Consider the following 25,192-nt stretch of genomic DNA (forward strand, 5'->3'; position numbering starts at 1 on the left):
AGTTGTGTATTTGAGCGACGATACGCTAAAAGTTTCTCCCGTGACGTTATTTAATTGTCCTTTCAAAACAATCTTGTTCATTAATCTCTCTGTGTTTTTTTTTTTTTTTTTTTCTCTGTTGTTGTCGTCGTCGGTTTTGAAGCGTCCGCCGCGACGTGATTGACGGCCTGTTTGGCCTCCGGCCGAGAGGCCAGGTCAAAGGTCACGCGCCGGAGGCGGGTGAGAGGCGAAGGGTCGTGGGGCGCCGCCGGGTCACGCAACACAGCTAATGATCACACAATGTTGGGGGCCCTGCTTGGAACCCCCAAATCACTTTCACCTCTCGCACAACTCCATAACTAAACATCATTAAAAAAAAAAAAAACCTCCCAAAAAGAAACGTTTCACCTGATACAAAAGTAGGCCACCCCAAAGAAAAACTGCAAAACACACACATAACGTTGGGGGGGGGGGGGGGGGGCTCTCATGCAAATTTTTTTTTTTTCCTGAGGATCCCAACAGCAAACCCATTCAGTGAAATCAAACTCTTTGAAAATTTCTTTTGATTTTGCATATGAAATGAGTCCCCCCCCCTCCCCCTCCCTTCAATCCATTCTTGCGTGCTCGTTCCAGCAACTTCTCTGCAAGTTGTATTGACGCGATGGCGCCACCTGGCGGGCAGAAAGTGTCAGTTTGTGAAGACCCGAGAAGAAAACTCCCGTCTCGGTTTCTCTGAGGCGAAGGAAAATGTGCGCTTCAGATTTATGCACCATGCACATTTTATGACAAGAATTCATCTCGCATACACGCGCGTTGTCGAGTACTGTAATAGTTGCGTGATTGGAGCGGCTCAGTGTCTTAAAAGGAAGCTTAATCCCGCCTTTGGAGTACTTTACGGGCTTTTCTCTTTTGGTCGATTTGACTGCAACAAGCTTCTCATGACCTCATCGCCGCGCTCGCCCATTGGCCCGCGCCCTTCCCGTCGCTCTCGGCCAATCGCGAGGGAGCTTCGCTGACGTACGGCCGCGCAGCCGCCGTACCGATTGGCCGGGGAGGCGGAAGTCGGGCAGCTCCGCCCTTTTGAACGCCTCCGATTGGCCCGGTCAACGACCCGGTACGTTGAGTCGGGAGTTAAATGTTGTTTGTTGGGCTCAAATCAACTTGTGGATTCTTGCGTGACGTGAGAAGCAACAGACAGGTTAAAAAAAAAAAAAAAAAAAAAAAAAGAATTTAACTCGTTTGGGTGGGTGAAAGTATTTCAACTGTTTTGGGCAAAGGACGCCATGCATTAGTTTTAGCCTGAAGCTAAAACACTAACCGGTATTCCTCCAGCCTTTGGAAAAACTGTTCGAGTGTTGCTAGCAAGTTTAAAATCTTTTTTTTTTTTTTAATTGAAAGGAAAATAAAAAAAAAAAGAGAGACATCGCCTTCACTTCCGCATAGTCACGCCCACAGAGGCACCCGATTGGCCGTCGCCGCCTCGGTCTCCCAACAGCTGTTTTGTGTTTTCCCACACCGCCATTGGCCGCGTTTTCCCCTCAATCAAGTTCGCTTTCCGGGTTCGTCCCGCCCCCGTTTCGTCTTCCGGCGCTCCTATTGGCTACTGTAACCTTCGGCGCGCGGCCATTGGCCGAGCCAGCTGGTTGTCAAGGCTTCGACGTCTCCATTCACCATTTTGCGACTGTAGCGTAGAATGTACACGGCCACTAGTGGGTTGTTTTCCCCCCTTCTTCTTCTTCTTCTCCTTCTCCTTCCTCCTCTCGACATTTGAAGAAACATGAGCGGCGACTGACCGGAGCGGCCTGCGAGCTCGCCCTATTCCCCCCCTCCCCCCCCTCGGCGAAGCTCTCGTCCACGTTCCGCGAGCGGGGTGAGTGGAAGCCGACGAAAAAAAGCCGCCGCGGCGAGATGCGAAGGTTCGGTCCGAGTCTTCCTTCTTGCCGGACGTGCTCATTTACGGCCATTTACTAGCGTGTCGTGTCTGTGTCTGTGTGTGTGTGTGTGTGTGTGGGGGGGGGGGTGGAGTGCGGGGCTCGAGAAAAAGGGAGCGGTGCGTCTCGACATAGTGAGCCTCCCTCGGAAGTTTTCCACTAGTATCCGATCCGGCGTCATAACTGACAAAACTGCATCGAGGGCTGTTCGGTCTCGGCATCGTCATCACGACCGTCTGCAAGAGGCGGACGGGGTGGGGGTCGAGCGGCCTCTTCGTCCACGGGAAGGGAAGGGAAGGGAAGGGAAGGGGGGGGGAGGAACAAAACAAACAAAAAAAAAAAAAACCAAACCCCAAAACAAAGCAAAAGACATTTCCAATCGGGCCGGTGACGACGCGAGTGCGTGCAAAGTTGTGCAGGAGGCCTCAGCTGTCTTTTGACACAGCTGTCACTCTCGACGGGCCCACTCGATGGCTTCTTTTTCTTCTTGCTGAGCTCGTCTTCTTCTTCGGTTGCGTCGACGAGGGGAGGCCGACGAAGTCCTCGGGAGAGCGGGACTCGCTTGCGGCTTGCGGCCTTGTGTGAGCGCTCGAGGCCTGGGCCTGCTCGGCCGGGAAGGCGGCCTTGCATGGCCAATTTGGTGCCGGTGCCGGTCTTGTTGTTGTTGTTGTTGTTGTTGAAGGCCACAAACGTGCACGCACTCACTCACTCGCGGATTTTGGTTTGGGATATAAACAAAAAGGGCTCGCAAAGAGCTTCTTCGCAAGCTTGGCCAACCGAACTGCTCAAAATCACTTTTCATCAATCGCTCCCTATGAAGATTTTTTGATTTTTAAGGAGCAAAACCTTCAGTACTTGAAGTCCCTTTCTCGAGATGTTTTAGGATTTTAACAAACTCGCGCCGGTGACTACGATGTTTGACATAAGAGGTTAAATCGGGCCTCGGCAACATCAAATACTCAAAAGAGGCATTTGGACCCAAAAAATAAAGAAAATACCGCCAACCACAAAACTTCCTTTTCTAAAGTGAGGAAACAACTGCAATGTTTTTTGTTTACTTCCACGTGGGTGTATTCTGCATGTAACATTTCACGAGCACGTACTATTAAATGTTACCAGGACGTGACCTTTTCTTGGATTTATAACTCTCGTGGAACAGCTCAGCCAATCGGTGGCGGTCACCGCAAAAAAAAAATGAAATACAGGCGGTTTATTATAATGTTGCGAAAGCACAATCATCAAGAGTTACATCTGAAAACTGAAACAATTCAAATGAAAACAGAAAACAGTGAAATACTCCATATTGGTTTCAAAAGTCACAGAGAGCCACAGCAGAAGGAGAAAGGAGACCCTTGCGGGGGTCGGGACCCACTGGTTGCACACCCCCCCCCCTAAAATGCTCCAAAATTCACCCACCCATCCATTTTCTGTCTCGCTTATCCTCACAAGGGTCACGGGCATGCCGGAGCCTGTCCCAGCTCTGTTCTGTTCTGACGTGGAGGGAAAACCGGCGGGATTTGAACCCCGGCCGGCCCTCAGATCTGTGAGGCGCATCTTCGATCCGGTCATCTCCAAAATAATAACCCCCCCAAAATATGAAAAGCGGCTCTTTGACCATTTTAATTGTCAGCTAAACATTAAACAAAGACAATTACACGTGGCACAATTCAACCCGGTCCACCTAGCTTGATGCTAAACAATGCTGAACGCCATAGACGCGCTAACTGCTAGCAGTGGGGTTGCCGTCTTTGCAACTTATTGAGCAACGGCGACCGCTACCTCACGCACGTACTGCGTATGTGGGTGTCTGTATGGTAGTGCCCCCGGTGGCCAAGGTCTGCACACTACAAAGAGGGGCCCCACGGCCATTGATTTGGAGCAAAAACTGTTGAAATATTTCAGTTGTTTTTAATTTTGACTTGAGTATTGTTTGGTGTCATTCATTCCAAAGATGTTTGCAATTTTTGGGGAGAGGCTGAAGTGGATTTGGATGAACTTCAGATCTCAGCGCGCCGCTCAGATGTCGTTGTCCGACGTCACTTGAGAAATGACACAAGTGTGCACACCCTCTTATAACGGACAGGTGGCTGTTCACAATCGATGGTTGTCATTGTCAAACTCGGGTCGAGGGCCTCTGATAAACTACACAGAAAGTTCTGATCTTCAAGTAGGCCTTTGCTGACATTTTATTTCTGTTCTGTTCTGCTACTGACCGCCTTGAGGAAGGAAGTGTTGATAATTCCCTCCACCTTGACGAGTGCCCCAGTTCCAGCTAAAGGAAAAAAAAAAAGATAATAATAATAATAAATCCCAGTCACGGTTAGTGACACCGCCGCCGCCAGCACGCGTCGCAGGCTCCGCGGTGTTGTTTTGGTCAAGTGCAGGTTTGTGTTTGCACCAAAACACGCCTTTGGGAATTGTGGCTGGCCCAAAACTTGTCAGGCCTTATTTGAGAGATTTGCTTAAGCAACTGCAGCCTCAGACAAGCCACTGTAACTGAGTGACTTTTTTTTGTCGTCGTTGTTGTCGTTGTGACACGTTTGCAAACGCGTTCGTCTTCATTCATATCTCATGTGCTACTTTGTAGACGCAAAATGGTCGCCTCATCCTGGCACTTCAGCTCACAGATGCCTCCGATCTATATTGCAAGAGGATAAGGAAGCGCTTTCCAGTGCTCTTCATTCTAAAGACCGCTTGAAATTCAACTTGGAAACTTGAAAAAAAAAAAAAAACTATTACAAAACCTTTTTTTTTTTTCGAAAAAGAAAAATAGTACACCCATGATTCAAGTTTGTCAAACCGTTCAGTAATAATGCAAAGACAGAAAAGTTGCGCGCCCAGAAGACTTTCGCAAGTTTGCTTTATGCTGAGGATTAAGAATCTATGCCTGTGAGCGTCGTTATATGCCCAATATTTGCGATTCGGGATTCACAGCGGGTGGTGGGGGGGGGCGATTGTTGGGGGCCTCACCCGATTTTCACCCGCTGTTGGTGGGATCTTGTTGGATGCTAACATCGGTGACCATGTTGGAAGTTGACACTGGAGGCTAACGTTAGCCATGATGGTGATGGTGGACGTTAACTACCGCAGCTAAACTCCAATGCTAACTTTGAAACCTAACGCCGGATGCTAATGTTGGCGAAAAAGTTGGAAAATCAGTTATTGTTATTGTTGTTGTTATTGTCAAAAGCAACCTTCTGATAAACATCGGAGGCTTAAGATGGAAGCTGAAGTTGGTGACTGGATGGAAAGCAAATAGTGGAGCTAACCTTGGAAGCTAACATTGGTTCCAATGTCTGAAGCTAATATTGTTGCTGTTGTTGTTGTTTTTTTTTTTTTTTTTTACTGACTGTAATGTTGAAGTAACTCAAGATAATGCAGAGAAACGTTAACATTGGCAGTGTTGGAGGAGTGGAAAAAAAATGGAGTATACACGCTAAACCAGTCAGTCCATTTGATCGTTTTTCCAATCGGGCCGATGGCGACCGGTCCCTTCCGAACCCGAGAGAGACGAGTCCAAATCGACCGGCTGAGAAAAGGAGGAATAAGGTAAAAAGGGAAGTTAGGTAATGCCCTTCCACAGGAAATGGCTTAGTCGGGGCGGATCGACTCGGCTGCGAAATACAGTAAACAGATAAAAGGTCGCCGCAGAAGAGAAGGAAGGAGAGAGGACGAGGGTGTTCGAAAGGGAGGCTTCGAGCGTGCCAGCGAGCGCACGAGGAATTCCCCCGCCTCTACGTCCCCGGATAAAATGCCGAGTGTGTGAAAGAGAAAGAGAGAGAGAGAAAGTAGAAAGACTTGTCGGGGCAAACTGCAAAGAGCTCGTCCGTCTTTTGCTTCGACGCGTTTAGCCCGCCAGCCGTCTTGTTGCCACAATATGGAAGACGCCCAAGTCGAGGAGTCCCATTCGTGACTTCGTCAATTCACCAAGAGCCGCCAAAACATTAACCGGAGGTGAAGACGTCTTCCAAGTTTTGGTGGGGGGGAAGGCCTGCCGGCCGGACGCGCTTTCTTTGTCTGCGACAGTGAGCGAGAGGTGCTCGGAACTCTCGCAGCGACATTTACATTTACAAGCACCCGAAAGTGGGGAAAAAAGTCCCCATCTTGATTGAGCTCAGGCGCTAAACAAAAAAAAAATCTCCAATCTTACAGCGCGGCACCAAAGAGGAGCTATGCCGCCGTAATCAGCATCTCGTCTCTTATCTACCCACAAATTGAGCTCGCGCAGCGCGTTTTCTGGGCCCGTCGAAGCGAGGATTGTTCTGTAGGAACGGCACCAGACAGGTTCATCGGACCTTTGGCCGCCTGGTGAACCGGCATCTTCTTGTTCTGCCTGTCACGATGCGTCATTGGTCCAGATGGATGATCATTATTTGCGCTGGACAAATCCCTGCGGAATGGATGCGCAAAAGTCTTCCGACGTCTTCGTAGGAAAGTCTTTCCAGGTTTCCCCTGAGAACAACTGCAACCGGCATGACTTTGCTCACATTGCTAACATTTGCAGACCCCTTCCTTGTTTTGTTCTTATGGGTAATTGTTAAAATTGTGACTTTTTATTCCTGTCTTCCAGCATCTCTGAAATCAAACGGTGGCAAGTGAAGAAGTCGCCCGGACGAGAAGAGATGAAAGACATTACCAGAGTGTGAAGGAGGAGGAGGAGGGGGGGGAGGAGGAGAACAGAACCGGGACAAAACCACGAGCAGGCCGGGCCTCGCTTCATGACAAGATGAAGCCCATCAAAAAGCAGGGCCGGCGTTCCCCCCCCACCACCCGGGCCAAAGGGGGAAAGCGGCGCGGGGCCTGCGAGGCCCCGGAAGGAGGCGAGAAGAGAGACTCCGATGAGAACCGAGACAGAACCGCTCAAGTCCAACATCAACTCTCTTTCTCATCTCAGTCGGAGTCCTCCGACCCGGTCAGAGCCCGAGACTCTTCCGACGCAGAATCGCTTTTCATCGACTCCGGGAAGTTGCTCGCCCCGTCGGATGATCGATCCGGACATTCGGCGTTGAGCGGCGGGAGCCACAGTGACAGCAATGCGAGCAGCTGCAGTAACAGCAGCACACCGAGCGCCAACGGCAGCCCCAACCCCACGTCCAGTCGCAAAACCGCCACCTTTAAGGCTCGCGTTCCCAAGAAGAAGTACACATCCGAACACTGCTCCGTGACTACCGGTGGTAACCCTAACAACCTCGCATCCAGTACTCCCCCTCCTCTCCTTGTGAGTGGCGGGTCCCTGAACCAGGTGTCGGCATGTCCAGGTGCTCCCGTAAATGTTTCGCATCCCGGTCAAACTCGGAGCATTATGCCCGACGGCAAAGAGCCACGTCAGGGTGGTTCCCCCGGACCGCCTGTCCTTTCGCTGCGAGGGGAAACGGAAAGGCCAGGAGGAGAAGACGTAGTCAGGGATCCCGAGCGAGTGTCACCGAGCCCTCTGCCCCGCTGCTCCTCCACAGACACGGCCAGCGAGCACTCGGCAGACCTGGAGGTGGTCGCAGGCGTTTCCTCGCGCCCGCCCTGCAGTCTCCCCGACGCACTCACGGACGCCCTAGCCAAAGGGCTGAAAAATCAGCGAGTCCTGGCCCGCCAGCCCCAGAGACGAAGTGACGGAGATGGAGGTACTGAAAGGAGGAATGACAGGAAGGGTTCTGACTTGGTTTTCTGTGCCGGTGTAGTCCGTAGAGTCAACGGGGAATACGGAAGCCTGGAGGTGCAACTGAACGGGGAGAAGACACTCTGCCGTTATCCTTATCGACACATGAGCCCCCAAGGGGTTGTAGACATCATCCTGGATGCCCCGCCACCCGGTGTCCACCCCATACCTCTCGGCACCCACGTCTGTGTGCCCTTCAGCGACGAGGAAGGCAGGGAGGGCCGGTGGTACCGGGAAGGCGTCGTGACTCAGGTGGATACTCACCCAGCGGTGGCCAATCGCTACCGTGTCCTGCTGTCTGATGAGAGAGCTTCGTCTCCGAACGAAGATGTAGATGACAGGGTCGCAGCCAGCGGCCCCCAGGCTGTTTGGGTGTCCAGGCAAACACTCCGCCTCCTGGTGCCACCCTGGGACCTGGACCTACCAGCAAGAGAAGTGGAGGAGGACGCTCGAGAAAATGAAATGGAACAGGAAGACAGGGACGAAGTGGACGTCGAGCAAGAGGTGTGCCGTCTCAGCCGTGGGATGACACCGGGTGTCGGGTCTGTCTTGGGGAGGGTGTACCCTTGCGTGATCCCTGTCTCCTCCGCGCCGGGACGCAATATTACCACTCCAGTCACGCCGGCCTCAGTCCTCAGCCTGGCTCCTGCCCCGGAGTGGGACATTGAAAAAGACCTCGGAAGAGAACGGGCTCTCCAGCGAAAACAGGAACTAGAAAGGGAGAATATTGCAAAGCAACAGCAACAACACCATTCGTACATGCCACTCAACCCTGAGGAAGACATGGAGGTGTCCCACTTCAACATGGTCCCCATGGGAGCGCTAAGACCGGGGCCGAAACCCATGGCAGTTCCTCAACACCGCCACATCGTCTCCAAGCCCCCACCTGGCTACCTCAACCCTCATATGTCTGTGGTGCAGGGCATTGGAATTCCCTCTGGCCACCTCGCCCTAAACCCTCACCCGCCTCCCTCCCCGGTCCTGCTCGGTCTGGACCCGGCTGTCGCAGCCGTGGCATCTAGTACTGCTGTCATTTCCACTGCCCAGCTCCCGCCCCTGCCCCCCATCTCCTCCAGAATGGAGAAAGCATCAGGAGGTGGCTCCTCCGGTGGAGGTGGCGCTTCTGGATCCGTTTCCACTCCCTCCTCATCTTCACGTTCGCGCACCCCACTGACGGCTGCCCAGCAGAAGTACAAGAAGGGAGACGTGGTGTGCACCCCAACGGGCATCCGCAAGAAGTTCAACGGGAAGCAGTGGAGGAGGCTTTGCTCTCGCGAGGGATGCTCCAAAGAGTCTCAGCGCCGAGGATACTGCTCCAGACACCTCTCCATGAGGACCAAGGAAATGGAAGCCAGCGGAGGCATCCGGGAGCGAGGAGGGGCCAGCAGCACGGGAACCTTGACGCCGTCTGACTTGCGACATAGCGGAGGCCGGACCAGCTCGGAGTTCGACTGGGACGAAACTTCCCGAGAAAGCAGTGAGGCCAGCAGCCGCGGAGGAGACTCCCGGCCTCGCCTGGTCCTGCCCTCCCTGCTTCCCCAGGACCTTTCTCGCTTTGACTTTGACGAGTGCGAAGCGGCGACCATGCTGGTCTCCTTGGGGGGTTCCCGTTCGGGCACGCCCTCGTACTCGCCCATCTCCAACCAGTCCCCCTTCTCCCCGACTCCGTCACCCTCCCCCTCGCCGCTCTTCGGCTTCCGTCCGGCAAACTTCAGCCCCATCACCGCCCCCTCCTCGCGGCATCATCGCCAGCTGAGCGGCACCAAACTGGGCCCTCTGGGCGCCGAACGCGAACGCCACCTCTCGGGGATTGTGCCCACTTTTCAGACCAACCTCACTTTTACGGTGCCCATGAGTCCTGGCAAAAGGAAGCTGGAGAGCCATCCTCCTCCTCCGCTGGCAGCAGTCCACGACTATCAGACCAAACCGGAGCAACAGCAAATGGTAAGTGTCGGGGGAGGAGTGGTCGGTGATCTGAATCTCGGCCCCGCTGCCTTCAGAGTCCTTTCGCCCCAAAGTCAACCGCCGACACCTTCCTCGCTGACCTTCCCGCGGCCACGTAGCGCCACCAGCCGGCCCCCGTCCTCTGCCGCCTCCACGCCGCCGCCGATGCTGGTCTCTCCCACGCCGGCCTCCCCGCTTCCCCAGGAACCTTCACCGCGCCGCGTCGTTCCCCTGCGCGATTCTCCGGTCATCGTCCGCAACCCCGACGTCCCCCTGGCCAAGTTCTCGGACGGGCCCCTGGCGAGGCGGGAGAGGAGCCGATCCAGGGAGCTCACTCAGGCCCAACACGCGGTCACGCCGGGCCTGCAGGCGCCCGTTCCCATCAACGGAGCCGCCACCAACGGCGCCGTTCTCCTGCGCAACCCCGCATCTGCTCTGGTCCTGGTCACGTCTAGCTCGGTAAGAAAAAGTCCCGTTTCTCGTTTTTGCCGTGGTGACTTTGTCCCGTTGGAAATTGTGTACGACTAACGGTATCGAAACGCGCTCCCCTGTCCTGACCCGGCCCCCACCCCCACAGTCCCTCACCCCGACCTCAGCAGGCTACGCCGCCCTCTCCAGTTCGTCCACGTCGGGATCGACGTCGGCTACCGCCGGCCCCGTCCCGTCCTCGTCGGGGTCCGGGGGCAGGGAGACGAAGCCCGAGGGTCACCGGGAGGCCGCCGGCGGGGGCCTGCCGCAGCCGGTGGCGTGCCACCCGACACCCACGGCGCTCCTGCCGCTCATTCTGCCCGCCGAGTCCTCGCACCCGACCCCCCGGAAGCAAATCATCATGGGACGTCCCGGCACGGGTAAGGAATTGTCTTGCACGCGTTTTGTCATCGCACACGTCGACCACTTCGATGCGTCGGCCATCTTATTTTGCGTCTTTCTTATTGTTTGACTCCGAAACTCGCGGCTGCCTTTCGTTGGTACGCGTTTTGCGGATCTGCCGCGGCTCGTACTTCGCAGCCAAGAAAAGGGAGGCGTCGCTGCGTGCCGTTGCCACGACAACCCGTCCACGATGGGCAAATGCAGACGTTAAAACTTTGACGTGATTTTTGTCTCCATTTGGGCTCCTCGTCGAGTTTTGTTTGGCCGCAGTCCATTTGTCAAAAGCGCTTCTAAAACGCGCAATGGGAATTTTATACCTATGATACAACGAGAAAGAAGGTAACGATGAATTGCATTCATGTATTTTGTGGTCATTCAAAGTGTTTTATGCTGCCATCTTGGATTTGATTTCAATTTCTAGGTAGAAATGATGTCAGCTTTTATTGATTCTTTGTCATCACGGATTTTGATGCTTCAGTTTCCTTTGATCTTCTGAATCTTGGGTGTGAATCAGCTCGGTTGGATTTTCATTTTCCGACTTCTGATGGAACTTATTCATCGAGAGTTTTTTTGCCCCCGCCCACATCGTTATATTATTAGGAAAAGATAATGTCATTGCTTGCTTTGCATTTTTAAAAATCTGAAGTTATTTTTTTTGCCCTTCTTTGCTACAGATCCTGTCGCGTGAGGTTTTCCTGAAACGTCCCGGCGTGTGCGCTTGGGGCGTTGCCCTTTTTTAATACTCGTGTGTGTGCGTGCGTGTAACAGATAAGCAGCGTGACTCTCAAAGGGTGAAAATATTGACACGTCTAGACGTGCAGAACAGAGTTCAACGAGGACGTTGACGTACGCGCGCGCGCACAAAAAAAAAAAAAAAAGAGCTGCTGCGGTATGGCTGGCTGGCGCGTTGTCATGGTTACGCGCCTTCCACTGGAAGAATTAGCACACTAGCTGATTAGCCTCGCGCTAACGCCCTCGCACGCGTCCTTCGCACGGCCGCCCGCCCGCCCGCCCGCCGCCGGCCGGCTGCCTTTGGACCGTGGCGTCGCCTCCGCTCTGCATTTCTAAAGGGAATTTAAAAAAAAAAAAAAAAAAAAATTGGTGCAGGCAACCCCCGTTTATCGCAGCTGATTGGGTAAAAAGCCACCACGCTTTCATTTCAACATATTCAGAAGGGATTCAAACACACTTATTTAAGAGCTCCTCAGCGAATGAAACAAAACAAACTCTCGTCAGTTTTTCTCAATAAGAGGCCGAGCGTGCTTGCTTCAGCCCCAGCTGAAGTTCACTGGAGAACCGCCGTGTCAAGCCCAACAAGAGAATGAAATTCCTGATGGAAAACGACACAGACGAGCTAATGAAAATTAGCATAGATATTGGGGTGATTATTAACCTTCAAACAAATTGCTATTCTCGCACACACAAGCGGAACATACTTTCGGGTAATGTATTCATTTTGAAATGAATATTAAAACTGCTTTGGGGTATTTTTCTTCTTGCCCCTAATTCCGCTACGTCTGTTCTAAAGAAACTCAGCACTGCCCTCCATGTTGAGGCATAATGCGGTACTGCGCTCAACCGGCACATCCGTAGATTCCGGCTTGCCCGTTTCCTGTTCCCCCCCCCCCCCCCCCCGATTGCTCAACTGCGACATTGTGGGCTTCACCCAAACCCGAAGCGGCCGCGATTCCTCCACAATCTAAAATTAGAGCAGCCGCATTGGCGTCGGCAGGAAGTGAGGCGGCACCTCGAGGCCGCGTCTGCCGTCTCCAACCAAAAGATTTTGGTATTTTTAAGAAGTCTTCATGTCACAATCATAACATTTTATTCTTTTCCTCAATTTAATATTACCCAGAAAAAAAATTTTTTTTTAGCCGTTACTCTCATTTTTCCTCTGATTTCGATATCTTTATCTGTTTTACATGTGTATTTTTATTTATTGGGATTGATTTGTTTTTTTTTTTTTTTAGATTAATTTTATGCACTGACTCAGGAGAGGCTCTCCATTTTCATACACGTACAGTTGAATAAGGACAGCAAATGTCATTCATTCACTCACTCATTATGTCACAGGAACAAAATGTGTTTTATTTTTTTTCAACAACAAAAAAAACCTAATCTTATGAGAATAGATTTGAGAACAAAAATCCAAAATTACATTTTAATTCAAAGTCAGTTTTCCTCCCCCAAACTTGTGCCGTGCACGCGGGTACAAAAATATACAAATGTTGTTTCATAAATCATCATAAAAGATAGCAACAATTCTGAGTACCAAAATCATCCATCACTTCTTCTACTTGAGAATCGGGAAAAGAGAACATTCACCAAAATAGTTTTTTTTTTTTTTTCCCTTCAAAATATCTGAATGTTACAAGTGTAAATTTGATTTGATGAGATTTTTCCTGTCACGAAAGAGTCGGCCTTTGCCGTTTATTTATTTTTTTTTTCTTGTGTGCCCCCTCCCCATGCAAAGTGTGGACCAACGTGGAGCCGCGCTCGGTGCCCGTCTTCCCTTGGCACTCGCTGGTCCCCTTCCTGGAGCCCGGCCAATCGGGAGGGGACGCCCGGCCCCCCGCCGCTCACATCCAAGGTACCGGGAGAAAAAAATGAATTCTTAATCATTGACCGCAATCAAGTTGCACACTTTATTGTCTTAAAAAAAAAAAAAAAAAAAAAATCGTCATACTTACGGCGTACTTGTTGCGGTAAAGTAGAAATTTAATCGGCTCATGTTGTGAAAGGGTACGGTGGGTGAGTGGTTAAGAGGTTCTGCCTCACAGCTGTGAGGGCCGAGGTTCAAATCCCACCCTCCCCCTGTGCTGAGTTTGCATGTCCTCCCCGTGCCCGCCTACGTGGCTTCTCTCCGGGTGGGCGCCCACTGCGCTTCCCTCCCACATCCCTAAAGCATGCTCGCAAATTGTCCTGCAATTGGCCTCGTGAGGATAAGCAGCACCGAAGATGAATTTGGCTGTGTTGTTGTTGTTGTTGTTGTTCAGATCCCCGTCGCGGCGCGACCCCGCCGGGTGACCCGGAGAGGGCGTCGCCTTCACGTCCGCCCCCGACCAACAACAACAGCGCCCCCGCCGAGACGGGCGGGGCCGACAGCGAGACGGAGAGCGACGCCGACGACCCGTGAGTACCGAACCGCCTCCCGGCGTTGAAAACGAGCTGCTAAGAGATCATCGTGTCGTATTTATGATCGATGAAGTGAAGATGAAAATCCTGCAAATATGGTTCTCATATTTTTGATGACGATGGTCCAACCGCCGCAGGTTCTCCCCCGGCGAGGCCGCCAACGACGCGGCGCCCTCGTGCGGCCCCGCCAAGAGACGCACGCAGTCCCTCGGCGCCCTCCCCAAAGACGGCGACAGGAAGGTCGGTTCCGAGTGTTCTTCTTAAACGTACTCTGCAAATTTAATGGACCGGATTTGACCAAAAAAAAAAAAAAAAAAAGGAGGGGGGGGCAGTGAATCATTCTGCACAGTCAAATCATTACGTTCAGAGAATTTTTTACGTCCCACCAGAGGGAGCCACAGTTCCACATTCTACCCACAATTTGCGATTAAGTGTTTTCATCATGTCGATGATTTTTTTTTTTTTTTTAACGAATTACCTAAAGAATTGTTTTTTAAATTGCTTTATTCAAAATCGGGGCAATACACGGTCTGTAAAATATCGAAAAAGAAGGAAAAACATCAAAAATCATCTGATGATTGTTTTAAGCAGTTTTGCGCAAATTGCAATAAACAAAAAGAATCATTCTGCCTTTATTGTTACAATGTATTCATTCTGAAAATTGGAAATACTTTTGGATTTGGACAATTTGAAGTCAGCCAACTCGTACCTCAAATCCGAAGCGAGCAGGACGGCGAGTGAGCGAAATTCATCAGTGGCGTATTTGTGCGTGCAGAGGGAGAAGGAGCACATCCGCCGGCCCATGAACGCCTTCATGATCTTCAGCAAGCGCCACCGAGCCCTGGTCCACCAGCGCCACCCCAACCAGGACAACCGCACCGTCAGCAAGATCCTGGGCGAGTGGTGGTACGCGCTGGGCGCCAACGAGAAGCAGCAGTACCACGACTTGGCCTTCCAGGTCGGTACTCTTGGCACCGGCCGGGTTCGGGCTTCGGCCTTGCTCGGATGGGACGTGGACTTCCGAAGCAGATTTCCTGATTAGAATGACACCCCCCCCCCCCCCCGACCCGATGGTGGAAATCGGTCATTTTTCACATTGCTTGAACCTTTTCGTTGCCATTTCAAACCCAACACTGTTTATCACCAAAACAACGACATGGCTGCAGTCAAAACAGTTTCTCTACTTGGGCTGAAACCGGACCCCGGGGCCAGATGGGGGGGTGAGAGATGGACGACCATGTTATTTATTGCCAACGTATGTATTTGTGATGGCAGGTGAAGGAGGCCCACTTCCGAGCGCATCCCGACTGGAAGTGGTGCAACAAGGACCGCAGGAAGTCCCTGTCGGACGGCCGGGGGGCCCCCAAGGATCCGCGGGAGAGGAGCATGTCGGAAACCGCAGGTGGGGGCGAAATGGCCACGCCGCCACACACTTGATGGCTTAACGTTCTTGCTTTTCCCATCCCTGCGTGCTTTAACAAATGAACACCTTAACTGCCCCCCAACTCCCCCATCAAGAAACGCTCTCCGAAATAGAGGCAAGGCGTGCTCGCTTCCAACTGTTCCTTCACTTGAAACTGACACACAAAGAAAAAGATAATTACCGTCAATGCGTTTTTATTTCAACAAGTGACGTGCGCCAGCTTAATGCTAACATGATGCGAAACACCACAGAAGAAGAAGAACTTTTCACGGCTTCAAGCGACGTCTCCTTGAACACACACACGCACGCAGGCGGAGTAGCAAAGCTGACGAGAACAGCAACACCGCAACACTCGCAACGATGGATTTTCTCTGCTTTCTTGCTAGCGCCGCGTGGCCTCTTCCTCTTGCTGCCAGACACGTCGCGGTCCGACGTGCTACTCCACATTTTGGCCGCGCAGCTCCAAATTCACATTTGCAGGGATAAAAACAGCAGAGACGTTCACGCTGAATATTTGGATGCCCTCTTCCGTCTCCCCAGACGCGTATTCCGAGTCTCAGGCGCCGGAGGGCAAGCCGGCGAGCTCGCCGTGGACCGGCGGAGGCGAGCGCCAGGCGGGGGAGCCGTCGGACGGGCGGCGCCCCCGTCCCAGAGCGTTTTCTCACAGCGCCGTGCACGCCCTGGAGCGCCGCCGAGACGCAGAGAAGGTGGGAGGTCGTTAACCGACGCCGACGCGCGATTAAGTAGCCCCCGCCGGAAACCGACGTGGGCGCAGCCGCTTTGTGTCCTCGGCGCCGCTAAAGTTCATCGTGTCTCTTTATCTGGGGGGGGTCGAAACACTAAAGCGTACACCCAAATGCAAAAAAAAAGAAAAAATTGAAGATGAAATTGTAAAACAATTAAACAACAACTCAACGACAAAATTTCATTCATCGTTTTTGAGGAAAAAGAAGTGGTTGAAGCAAATTGCACGGAATATGTATTCCCTTTATTAAAAAAAAAAAAAATTACATTCATGGTCAGATGTAGAGGTGAAAATTGCAATACTTACACGATGATATTAAGATACTATAAATTTTAAGAGATGTGGGATATTGACATTTTGTAATATTAGTTGGAGCACAAAACACAGTTCAGTGATATGGCCTTAAAATCAACAATTTTGCACTTCAAGTCAATTTATTTAATACGCATTTATCTCATTTTTTTTTTTTGCCTCCTTGAACGTGCATCAACAGAAATAAGAAATATGGCTGAGATGCAGATGATGTAAAAAAAAAAAAAAAAAAAAAGTAATTCCATTTGGAGAAATGCACCTCACCATGCTGACGTCTCCGGGTTTGATTTCTTTTGGGCCAGGAGGACGGGACCGGGTTCTTCCGGGGCCGGCCGCCGCCGCCGCCGTCCTCGCGCCACCAGGGCGGCGCCTGCGATGACGTCACCAGCGACGAGGAACGCATGGTCATCTGCGAGGAAGAGGGGGACGACGACGTCATGGGTGAGCGCTCCTCCTCCGCACCGGACCGGACCGGACCGGAATGCCAAAAGAACCCGGTCGGGGATCGCCGAGTCTTCGTCCCGAATGGGTGACCCGAAATTGCATACGGTCACGATATGAAAATGGACAAAATGATCACATTCCAAATGTCGGAATGCGTTTGCCAAAGTTTAAAGTTTTAAGATTCCAGCCACGCGTAAAATGTTCCACGTTTTTGTTCTTTGCGTTTTTTCACGCTTGGTATCGCACAGGATGGTCGAGCGTGAAAGTTGCCCCGTCTTTCCCTCCACTCGCCACGCGTTTCCTCGGAAACGACTTCCTCGTGTTTTCGTCACTTGTACATATTTGCCTCCGAGGGATTTTTGGGAATTACTCAAAAAAACACGCGGGCGTGTTTATTTTGAACGTTCATCCGTCATCAGCCAGTTGAAATTGAAGAATTTCAAGTCCGCACGCCGACAACCTGGTTTGACGCGTCGTGGACGTGCCGGCCCAACTGAGCGTCTCGCGCGTTTGTGTCCAGAGGACTCGTGTCCCGAAGGCTCCGTCGACCTCAAGTGCAAGGAGAGAGTGACGGACAGCGACCAAGACCAGCCCGACGGACAGGTGCGGCCCGTCGGTGGCGTCGCGCCGATTTTCTTCTGCGATGTTGCCATTTGGACGTTTTACGCCCGACACGTGAACAATGTCAAGATTTTACTTGATTTAACGGCAAAAATAAATCATTGAAATGGACTTTGTCGTCGTGAACTAATCGATGACGTCATCAACGGTTCTGACGAACAAACACGAATGAGCGATTTATAGTTCCGTGACTTGATCGGATGCAAATTAATCGCAAGATAAAAGCGGTCCAACAATTTCCCAAAATTTGCATTTTACTTCAAAGAAGGGGAACAAAATATCCCCAATTTTTATTTGAAGGCCGTATCGGCCAGCTCCAGCAGAAAGCATAATTAAGATGCCGCAGTTTCCATCAACTTGATGCAAGCCAAATTCCCAATTTCATCTTCAACTTTGGCTCTGACTTCCTCACCTCCAGCGCGACGCCGCAGAGGAGGACGGCAAGGGCGGCTCCGGGGGGGCGGCCTCCCCGCCCGCGGGGGGCCCCGCGCTCTCCGCCGAGGGCCACCCGCCTCAAGATAAGAAATCCTCCACCCCGATTGGAGGCCCACCGGAAGGCGGGTACACATCCTCCGCCTCTCCCGGTCCTGGCTCACTTTTCGGGGGCTCGCCACGCCGCACCCTCGCCGGAATCAGCCCCCGCGCCGCCTCCCCCGAGTACATGCCGCCGGACCCCCGGAGCCCCTCCTACCGGCGAGCGGGCCCGGCGCCCGGTGACTCCCCCCCGTCGGCCGACGGCGCGCCGCACCCGGGGGCGGGAGTGACGGCTGTGACGGGAAGCGGAGGTGAGGCCTTTCAAAATAAAGTTCTTTTCAAAGGAGAGCGGTACCTGGACCTGTGTACAGGTCTCCAGTATGATGTAGTTATTCTGCCCCCTTGTGGGCAGGATGCACAAACCAGAAGACGTATTAAGATGATGACGAACAAACGCGTATTTGAAGTTTTTCTGATTGGGAAAATACCTCACAGTTGTTACGTTGATATTTGATCGCGGCCCGGAACGGCTCAATGTCGGTGGACGCTCCCTTGGACGAATTGGCGGAAACGGCGACGCCGCAGAGTGAAATTGGTCATCCGTTGGGAATTGACACCCGGAGGCCGCAAGATGGCAGCAAGACGCCAGCCAGCATGTTTTAGGGATGTGGGAGGAAAGCGGAGCGCCCGCCCGGAAAAAAAGCCACGCAAACACCGACACGGGCGGGGCCGGGATTCAAACCCCGGTCCTCACAATTGTCAGGCCAATGCCCAAATAAGTGCCGTTCATGTCTTCCCCTCTCGTTCATCAGTTCAAACGCAGGTGCGGAGTAAGATGGCGGTTCCCATGGCAACGCTCCGAGCCGGGTCCGCTCCTCCACGTGCGCCCGTCGCCTTGGTGCCGCCGCCTCTTCCTGTGCAAAACGGCGCCGCCGCAGGAAACAAGGTGGGCGTCTGCGAACGGTGACACTGCGACGTGAAAAAAAAAAAAAAAAAAAAATGTCCAATTTACCCAATGGTGAACACTTTAAAGGTAAAAATAATAACAACAATAAGAATTAACGAAGCAATCGTTTTAAAACAAAAATGTTTTTGTAGAATGTGATTTTCAGAATAAATCAATTTATGTAGTTTCTTTTTAAGAATGCGTTGAATTTTGCCGCACTTTTGCTCATGGTGGGCTGGAACATAATTGGAATATGAATTTATAAAGTTGGGGAAAACTGCAATTGCCTCGCATATCGTTGAAGTAATATCTCCTCCTGCATTCGTCGCACGCGATATGATGATGATGATGACGACCGACGTACGTTGTTATTGTTGTGCCGCGTCATCCCCGTCCACAGATGGTGCAGATCGCCCCCGCGCCGACGGTCCCGAGCAGCGTTCACGCCGCAGCGATGAGCCGTGGGAGCCCCTTTCCCGTTTCCATGACAACGGTGCTAGCTCCGGGCGCTGCCCCCCCGCAAACGCTTCTCCTGACCGCGCCGCCCACCAGGTCCAGACGACCAGAACCTCTTTATTGTGCAACTACACGGTAGCAAATATGCGCCGCACTCAGCAAGGATAGATGAAAATCTGAAATTGCGACAGACCATAACGATCATTTTTTTACGCGTTAGCATAATTAGCTGAGAAGCGCGCTAATATGTAGACGCTAACACCCAAAACGGTACTGGAACGAAATTCATTTCAATTGTGACTTTTTTTTTTTTAACGTTTTTGATATTCATTTCAACATTGATTTTAACACGAGCATCTCGTCTGCAGGATCACCTACGTGCAATCCGGTCTGGGCGTTACCACGGCGATGCCCCAACAAGCTTCTTCCTATCTCTCGTCTCCCTTGACCACGTTGGGCTTCGCCGCCGTGGCGCCCGCCGGGCACACTCTGCTGGCTCCCGCGCTGACCGGCCAGAACCACAACACCAAGACCGCCTCTCCCGCCGGCGTGACCCGGCAGGTAAAGTGAGGGGGCGCCGCCTTGCTCAAGGGCACTCGGGCAAGGTGACAAAATGGGGAGCGTCGTTTTTTTTTACCTTTGAATGGGATCATTATTTCAGCACAGTTTTTTTCCCGTGTGTGTGTGTGTGTGTTAATATTCAAATTGTCTCCCTCAACCAGGTTCTCACCTCCGTCTACCCCGCCGGGCCCGCCGCCCCGTTGGCGCCCGGCGTGGTTGCCGTGACGACCCCATCGCCCGCCGCGAACCTGGCGATGGAGGTCGAGACGAAGAACGAGCTCGGCCGGATCGACGTCGAGGAGCAGCGCGATCGAGACGTCGACGACGCGGCAGGTAAAAGCGCGTCAGGCGTCGTGCCGGGACGTCAGATCGGACGTCTTCCGTCTTCCGCAGAGAAACGAGAAGCCGAAGAAGTCGACGTGTCGGTCAAGGAGGAAGCGGTTGATGTCGAAGCGGAGGAGGAAGAGGAGAAGACGAAGGAGAGCAGGGACGACCAGCGACGAGGACGCCAGACGGACAAGGACCGAGAGGTCAGATCAGTTGCAAATGTGAAACAAGTCAGAAACTACGAAGCGCCTTGTCGTGGTCGCAGGCCGGGGCTCGTTGTTCTCCTCCCCCTCGCCCGCCGCCGCCCTCCGCCGAAAGAGAGCCGGCGTCCAAGAGGACCAAGTGGCGGCCGCCGCCCCTCAAAAAGACGCCCGACTCTCACGACAAGTGAGTGCGGGCCACGGGAAGCGGGCGAGAGCCCTGCGGGCGGCCGACGCTGACCCTCCCCTGGGCGCAGGCTTTTGTCGGAGACGTACTTCGAGGAGCGTTTTGCCGAGCTTCCCGAGTTCAACCCGGCGGAGGTCCTGCCCTCGCCCACCCTGCAGAGCTTGGCCACGTCGCCTCGAGCCATCCTGGGCAGCTACCGCAAGAAGAGGCGCAACTCCACGGGTAAACGGCGCCCATTTTCAAAACGACGGACGTTTCAAATCGGGCGAGGTTCCCTGATTATTTTTGCAACTTGGGTCGTCTCCGGTGGCGTTCCTCCGCTCCCTCGGGTGGTCCATCAAGAGCTGGAGCCGGCCGCGGAAGACCCCGGCTCGCCCAGGAGGAAGACCCGCCGCCTCTCCAGCTGCAGTTCGGAGCCCAACACCCCGAAAAGCGCCGCCAAGTGCGAGGGGGACATCTTCACCTTCGACAGAGCAGGTGGGACCGCGGCGGCGGCCGGCGGGCGGGCGGGCGGCTCACAACTCACCTCCGTTCCCATCCGTCGCTGTCCCGCCAGGTACGGAGGGGGAGGATCTCCTCGGAGACCTGGACCGGGTGCCCTTCTCATCCCTGCGTCGAACTCTGGACCAGCGGCGGGCGCTGGTCATGCAACTCTTTCAGGAACACGGCTTCTTCCCCTCAGGTGAGCCCTCGCCGAAGAGACAAGTCGGAGGCCCTCTTGGTATTCCTGGCTACGAATATTTGGATCTGGTACGACCCTTGTGAGGATAAGCCGCTTGGAAAATTATTACGGTTATGGATGGGAAGCGCCCACAACCCAAATGTCCGGACGCAAGAAATGCCAAGAGACTAATTGAGCTTTGGCCGAATGCGAGAGTGTAGAAATAAGTCTTGAGTCAAGATCTGAGCATTGTTCCAAAAGGTTTAGCGGCTCCCATTTCCGCTGCTTGAGTGAAAAAGCCCGACTCGAGAACGCGCTCCTCGGGACTTGGGTCGACGCCGAGTCCTCCGCGGCCACGTCTGCGGGGAAGCGGGCCTCCTCTGATGTTGGCGGGGTCTGTGGATCCAGAATCCATCGCGCCAACGGCGAAAAACGGGCCAAATTGCAGACGCGGTTTGAATCTCTCAACTTTCGGTTGAAACATTTGGAACGAGCTAGTTAGAGTGGAACGGCCATTCCAGAGTACTGCGGCCCAAATAGAGAGAGCTCCGGAACCTTCTGGCGTCTTTTTAACCCTCCGAGAAAATGGATTTAAAAAAAAAAAAAGTCATTCTGACAGATAAACTCCAGCTAGTTGTTGAAATCTTTGCTGGGTTCCTTCCTCGCAGCTCAGGCCACGGCGGCCTTCCAGGCTCGCTACGCCGACACCTTCCCCACCAAGGTCTGCCTGCAGTTGAAGATCCGCGAAGTCCGCCAGAAGATCATGCAGGCCGCCACGCCGGGGGCCGCCGACGGCGGCGGCGGGGGCTTCTCGGTCGAGGGCGGCGCGCCGCCGGTCCCGCAGAGCTCCTCCGCCTTCGACGCGTCGCCGCGGGAAGACGGAGGAGGAGGAGGAGGAGCCGAACAGGCCGACGACAAAGGCCGGAACCCGGAGGAGCCCAAAAGCGAAGGTTTCTGAGAAGTGGTGGAAGGCGCTCTCGTGGCGACAACATTCACAAAGAGAAAAGATTCCCAAAACAAGTCCGAGTTCGGCCTCAGCACGTGTGTACAGTAGTTTGTAGTCTGTGGTACACGCGCGGGTGCGCCAATACGCCAATATCTCCACGCACGCATGCACGGTGGTGGTGCGGATGTCACGTCCGGCGTGACGCCGACGCACCCTGAGCAAATCCGACTGTTACCCTTGGACGGACGAAAAAGCCACTTTTGTCACTTGGAAGCGTGCAGGTGCAGTTCAGCCGTCGACTCGGCCTCGTCGTCCGTCCGCCCCTCAGCACGGTGGCTCCGGACGCGAGAGCGCCACCCCGACGACCTCCGCCGACGTTCCGCGGCCCCTCCGTGCCGCCCGCGCACGTCGCCAAGCCATGCCCCCCCCCCCCCCCACCACCACCACCACCACCACAGTTCGCTCAGCGATTATAACCACAAAATGTTCGATTCCCGATTCGATTCTTTGCGTCGGGAACCGAACCGTCGTCTGATTGTGCGCGTGTGCTCGGAGGCGGCGCGCACACGCAGAAATCCTCAAGAGATGGCGTGTCTGACTTGAGAAAGCGGACGCCGGACGGAAGGTCGAATCCCAAAAAGTTCTTATGCAAAGCGGCAAGAAGATGTCGGGCTCTGCGACGGAGAGAGCAAACGACTTGTTGTCGGAACCTCCGCCGTTTCTTTGGGGCGGTTTTCCCGTGGCCCGCTTTTCTCTCGCGGCTTGTCTTTCTTCTTTGGACTTGGAGAAAAAAAAAAAAAAAAGGGTGAGAGAATGTTATCCGTCCCCTCGGCCCAACCGTGGTTTTAAATGTACTCGTTGGGGGAAGGGGCGGCTCTCCCCCCCCCCCCCCACCCCCCACCTCGTCGTGTCTCTTTGTAAAATGTTGAAATCAGGTGTTTGCACAATCTGCGCGGCCCGCCGCCGCAAGTTAAATCAGGAAAGTATTGTTTTTAGAGATTGTTTTAGTAGAGCCCGTGTAATCGATCACCTTTTAACCCCGACCTTCGACCCCACCCCCTCCCCCCTCTCGCTCAAGCGTTGTTAGAAAGTGCCCTTAAGCACTGGTCACGGGTCAAGCGCGATGTAGCTCAGGATGGATTTGGTTCGGGTTCAGTTCAGGGAAAAGCAGATCCTCGACCAGCCCTGGGGGGCAGTCTCCGAAGCCCTCCCCTCTTCCCTCTCTTGTCGACACTTTATCCTTTCCCATCAAATGGTGCAATAGGACTTTTATTTCATTTTTTTTTCCGGGGAATTTTGGGAGGGTTGTTTTCTTTTCTTTTTATTTTTTTTTTTTGCAGGGTGGGGGGAAAAAGCTCAGTGCCATAGAGGACGACGAGCGCTGCACTCGAGTGGGCGAGCGGAACTTAGCAAGCGAAGCAGTATTAGCGCCACGGCAAAAAAAAAAAAAAAAAAGAAAGCAAAATATGACACAAAGCAAAAAAAGCGGTCACGTTTTGAGAATAAAGTTGGAATTTGTTGCACAAGGCCGCCGATACCGGGAGCATAATAACTAATCCGACAAACAACTGACTTGAGTCCGGAAATATTTATAGATTTTTTTAATCCACTTTTCATCTCAAAATACTCAAAACAGTTCATCTTTTTTTTTTTTTTAATAATGTTATGATCCAAAGATTAAAAGATTGTATTTTAGGTTATGATTTTTTTTTAATCTCGAATAGTTTTTACTAAAAAAAAAAACAAATACTTTTTCATATTCCAAAATTTATCTAAAAAAGTGACTATTTGAAGAAAGGACTTTATTTCCGTAATAGCATCTTTTAATCTTGAAAAAGTGTGAGTTTATTCTCGTTTAAAAAAAAAAAAAAAAACACTTTCATAACATCACGCCTTTATCCTTGCCTGACTTTTTTTTTTTTTTTTTTGACCCAAAATGTGACCTCAAGCACAAATAAAAAACGCTTGACTTTCATGTTCCAACTTTTTTCTCAAAAATTGTGACCATCCTGAAAAATTGGTTCTGATAGTGTTGCAACATTTTCCTTGAATTTTGGAGAAGGCTAAAGACGTATTCTTCTTGTACGAGGACCACTGTTTTTCTCCCCAAAATATCCCAGTTTTGACAACTGGTATCTTTTCTATTCGCCACGGTATATTATTTATTTTCTTTTCGAGTGTGGCCCTAATGCTCCTCGGTCATGTGGGAGGGAAGACAAACGAATGGCACGATTGTTGTTGTTGAAGAGATTACCGCGTAACTTTACTCAAAGTCAAAAAATGGAATAGCACTTTGTGGCTCTTGGCTTCCTTTGCTCGAGAGTTTGGTGGGCTCCTGATTGTGATTCTTATGGGGGGAGCTTTTATTTTTTTTGTCAATGTTGGATGTATGGAAAGAGAATGACAAAGCACATGTGTGTATATACATACGCAGTGTTCTGTACACGTGTGGGGGTCTGTGTGCACATATGCACACAGAGCCTCACACATTGAGCGTTTTTCCAAGCACGTGTGTGTGTTTGGCGCACGCGCACACAAGTAGTAAGTCAACGTTTTGTCGTCAAACAGCACCCACGAGGACAATAGTCTATTTTTCATGCAAGACAGTATTTTTATAGTCGCCATGACTATTTTGTCCACCATGTTGACTGTTATCAGTTACATATTCAGGATATACAGGAAGTATCCGACACGCACAGGTCAAAGAAGACGACCCCGCGGCCGGGCCCGCCCGACGACCCCCCCCCCCCCCCTCCCCGCAGACGGAACGTACGTTTGTATGTAGGCGTGTACCGTATGATTGTGCGTGAAAAATGAATTGTCCTCGAGCTGGAGAAGGAATGTTATAGGATGAATGAGGCGAGTGCGATGTCATAGGCAGGCATGTTGACCATGTGCAATATTTCCAAACAATGACAAAAGAAAAACTAAATATTGAAAATATTAAAGATCTAACACAAAGCTGATTGTTTTTGACTTGATTCAACATCCCCGTTTCATCAATGGATTCTGACACCTATAATCATAAATTAGCTTGTTTTTTTTTTTTTTCCCAGTTTTCATTTGTACTAGAACGGCTGAACTTTTTTACGGGGGGGGGGGGGTCGATGAAAGGTCCTTTGCCTGTTGAAATTGTAGCGCGTGTGTGCTGAACCCCCCAACCCCCCTTTAAAATCAGTGAATGTGATGAATTTGCAATTGTGAACGATGTCTTGATTCTAGTGTGCACACTTCTGCAACCACAGGACTTGAGATGTTTATTTTTACACAAATTATAAACACCCGGCACATTTAATGATAATGTTCCATTTTAAATTGATGAAACCTTTCAGACGGGTTTTAATTGAAGAATAAATTTGGCACCACAAAAGTCACAAAGA

At 52.0% G+C, this 25,192-nt stretch overlaps 1 protein-coding gene across 2 annotated transcripts; it reads left to right on the forward strand.

The window, feature by feature from the left end:
* Positions 1 to 1,475: 1,475 nt before the first annotated feature.
* cica (capicua transcriptional repressor a) lies at positions 1,476 to 24,773 on the forward strand. Of its 2 annotated transcripts, none has more exons than XM_061822914.1 (22): positions 1,476 to 1,849; positions 6,481 to 9,963; positions 10,082 to 10,352; positions 12,848 to 12,964; positions 13,371 to 13,506; positions 13,647 to 13,749; positions 14,285 to 14,467; positions 14,785 to 14,911; positions 15,473 to 15,639; positions 16,292 to 16,430; positions 16,954 to 17,036; positions 17,473 to 17,839; positions 18,341 to 18,474; positions 18,875 to 19,026; positions 19,299 to 19,491; positions 19,653 to 19,824; positions 19,885 to 20,021; positions 20,084 to 20,205; positions 20,276 to 20,427; positions 20,548 to 20,682; positions 20,762 to 20,887; positions 21,535 to 24,773. In XM_061822914.1, exons 2-22 carry the CDS (start codon positions 6,637 to 6,639, stop codon positions 21,822 to 21,824), a joined length of 6,633 nt encoding a protein of 2,210 aa, XP_061678898.1. In that variant the 5' UTR covers positions 1,476 to 1,849; positions 6,481 to 6,636; the 3' UTR covers positions 21,825 to 24,773. The 2 variants fall into 2 exon arrangements, with proteins under 2 accessions (XP_061678898.1, XP_061678908.1); XM_061822924.1 differs by lacking the exon at positions 1,476 to 1,849 and adding an exon at positions 5,552 to 5,864.
* Positions 24,774 to 25,192: the final 419 nt, after the last annotated feature.

Source organism: Syngnathoides biaculeatus, chromosome 1, assembly GCF_019802595.1.
Source record: "Syngnathoides biaculeatus isolate LvHL_M chromosome 1, ASM1980259v1, whole genome shotgun sequence".
In the NCBI taxonomy this organism is placed as follows: domain Eukaryota; kingdom Metazoa; phylum Chordata; class Actinopteri; order Syngnathiformes; family Syngnathidae; genus Syngnathoides; species Syngnathoides biaculeatus.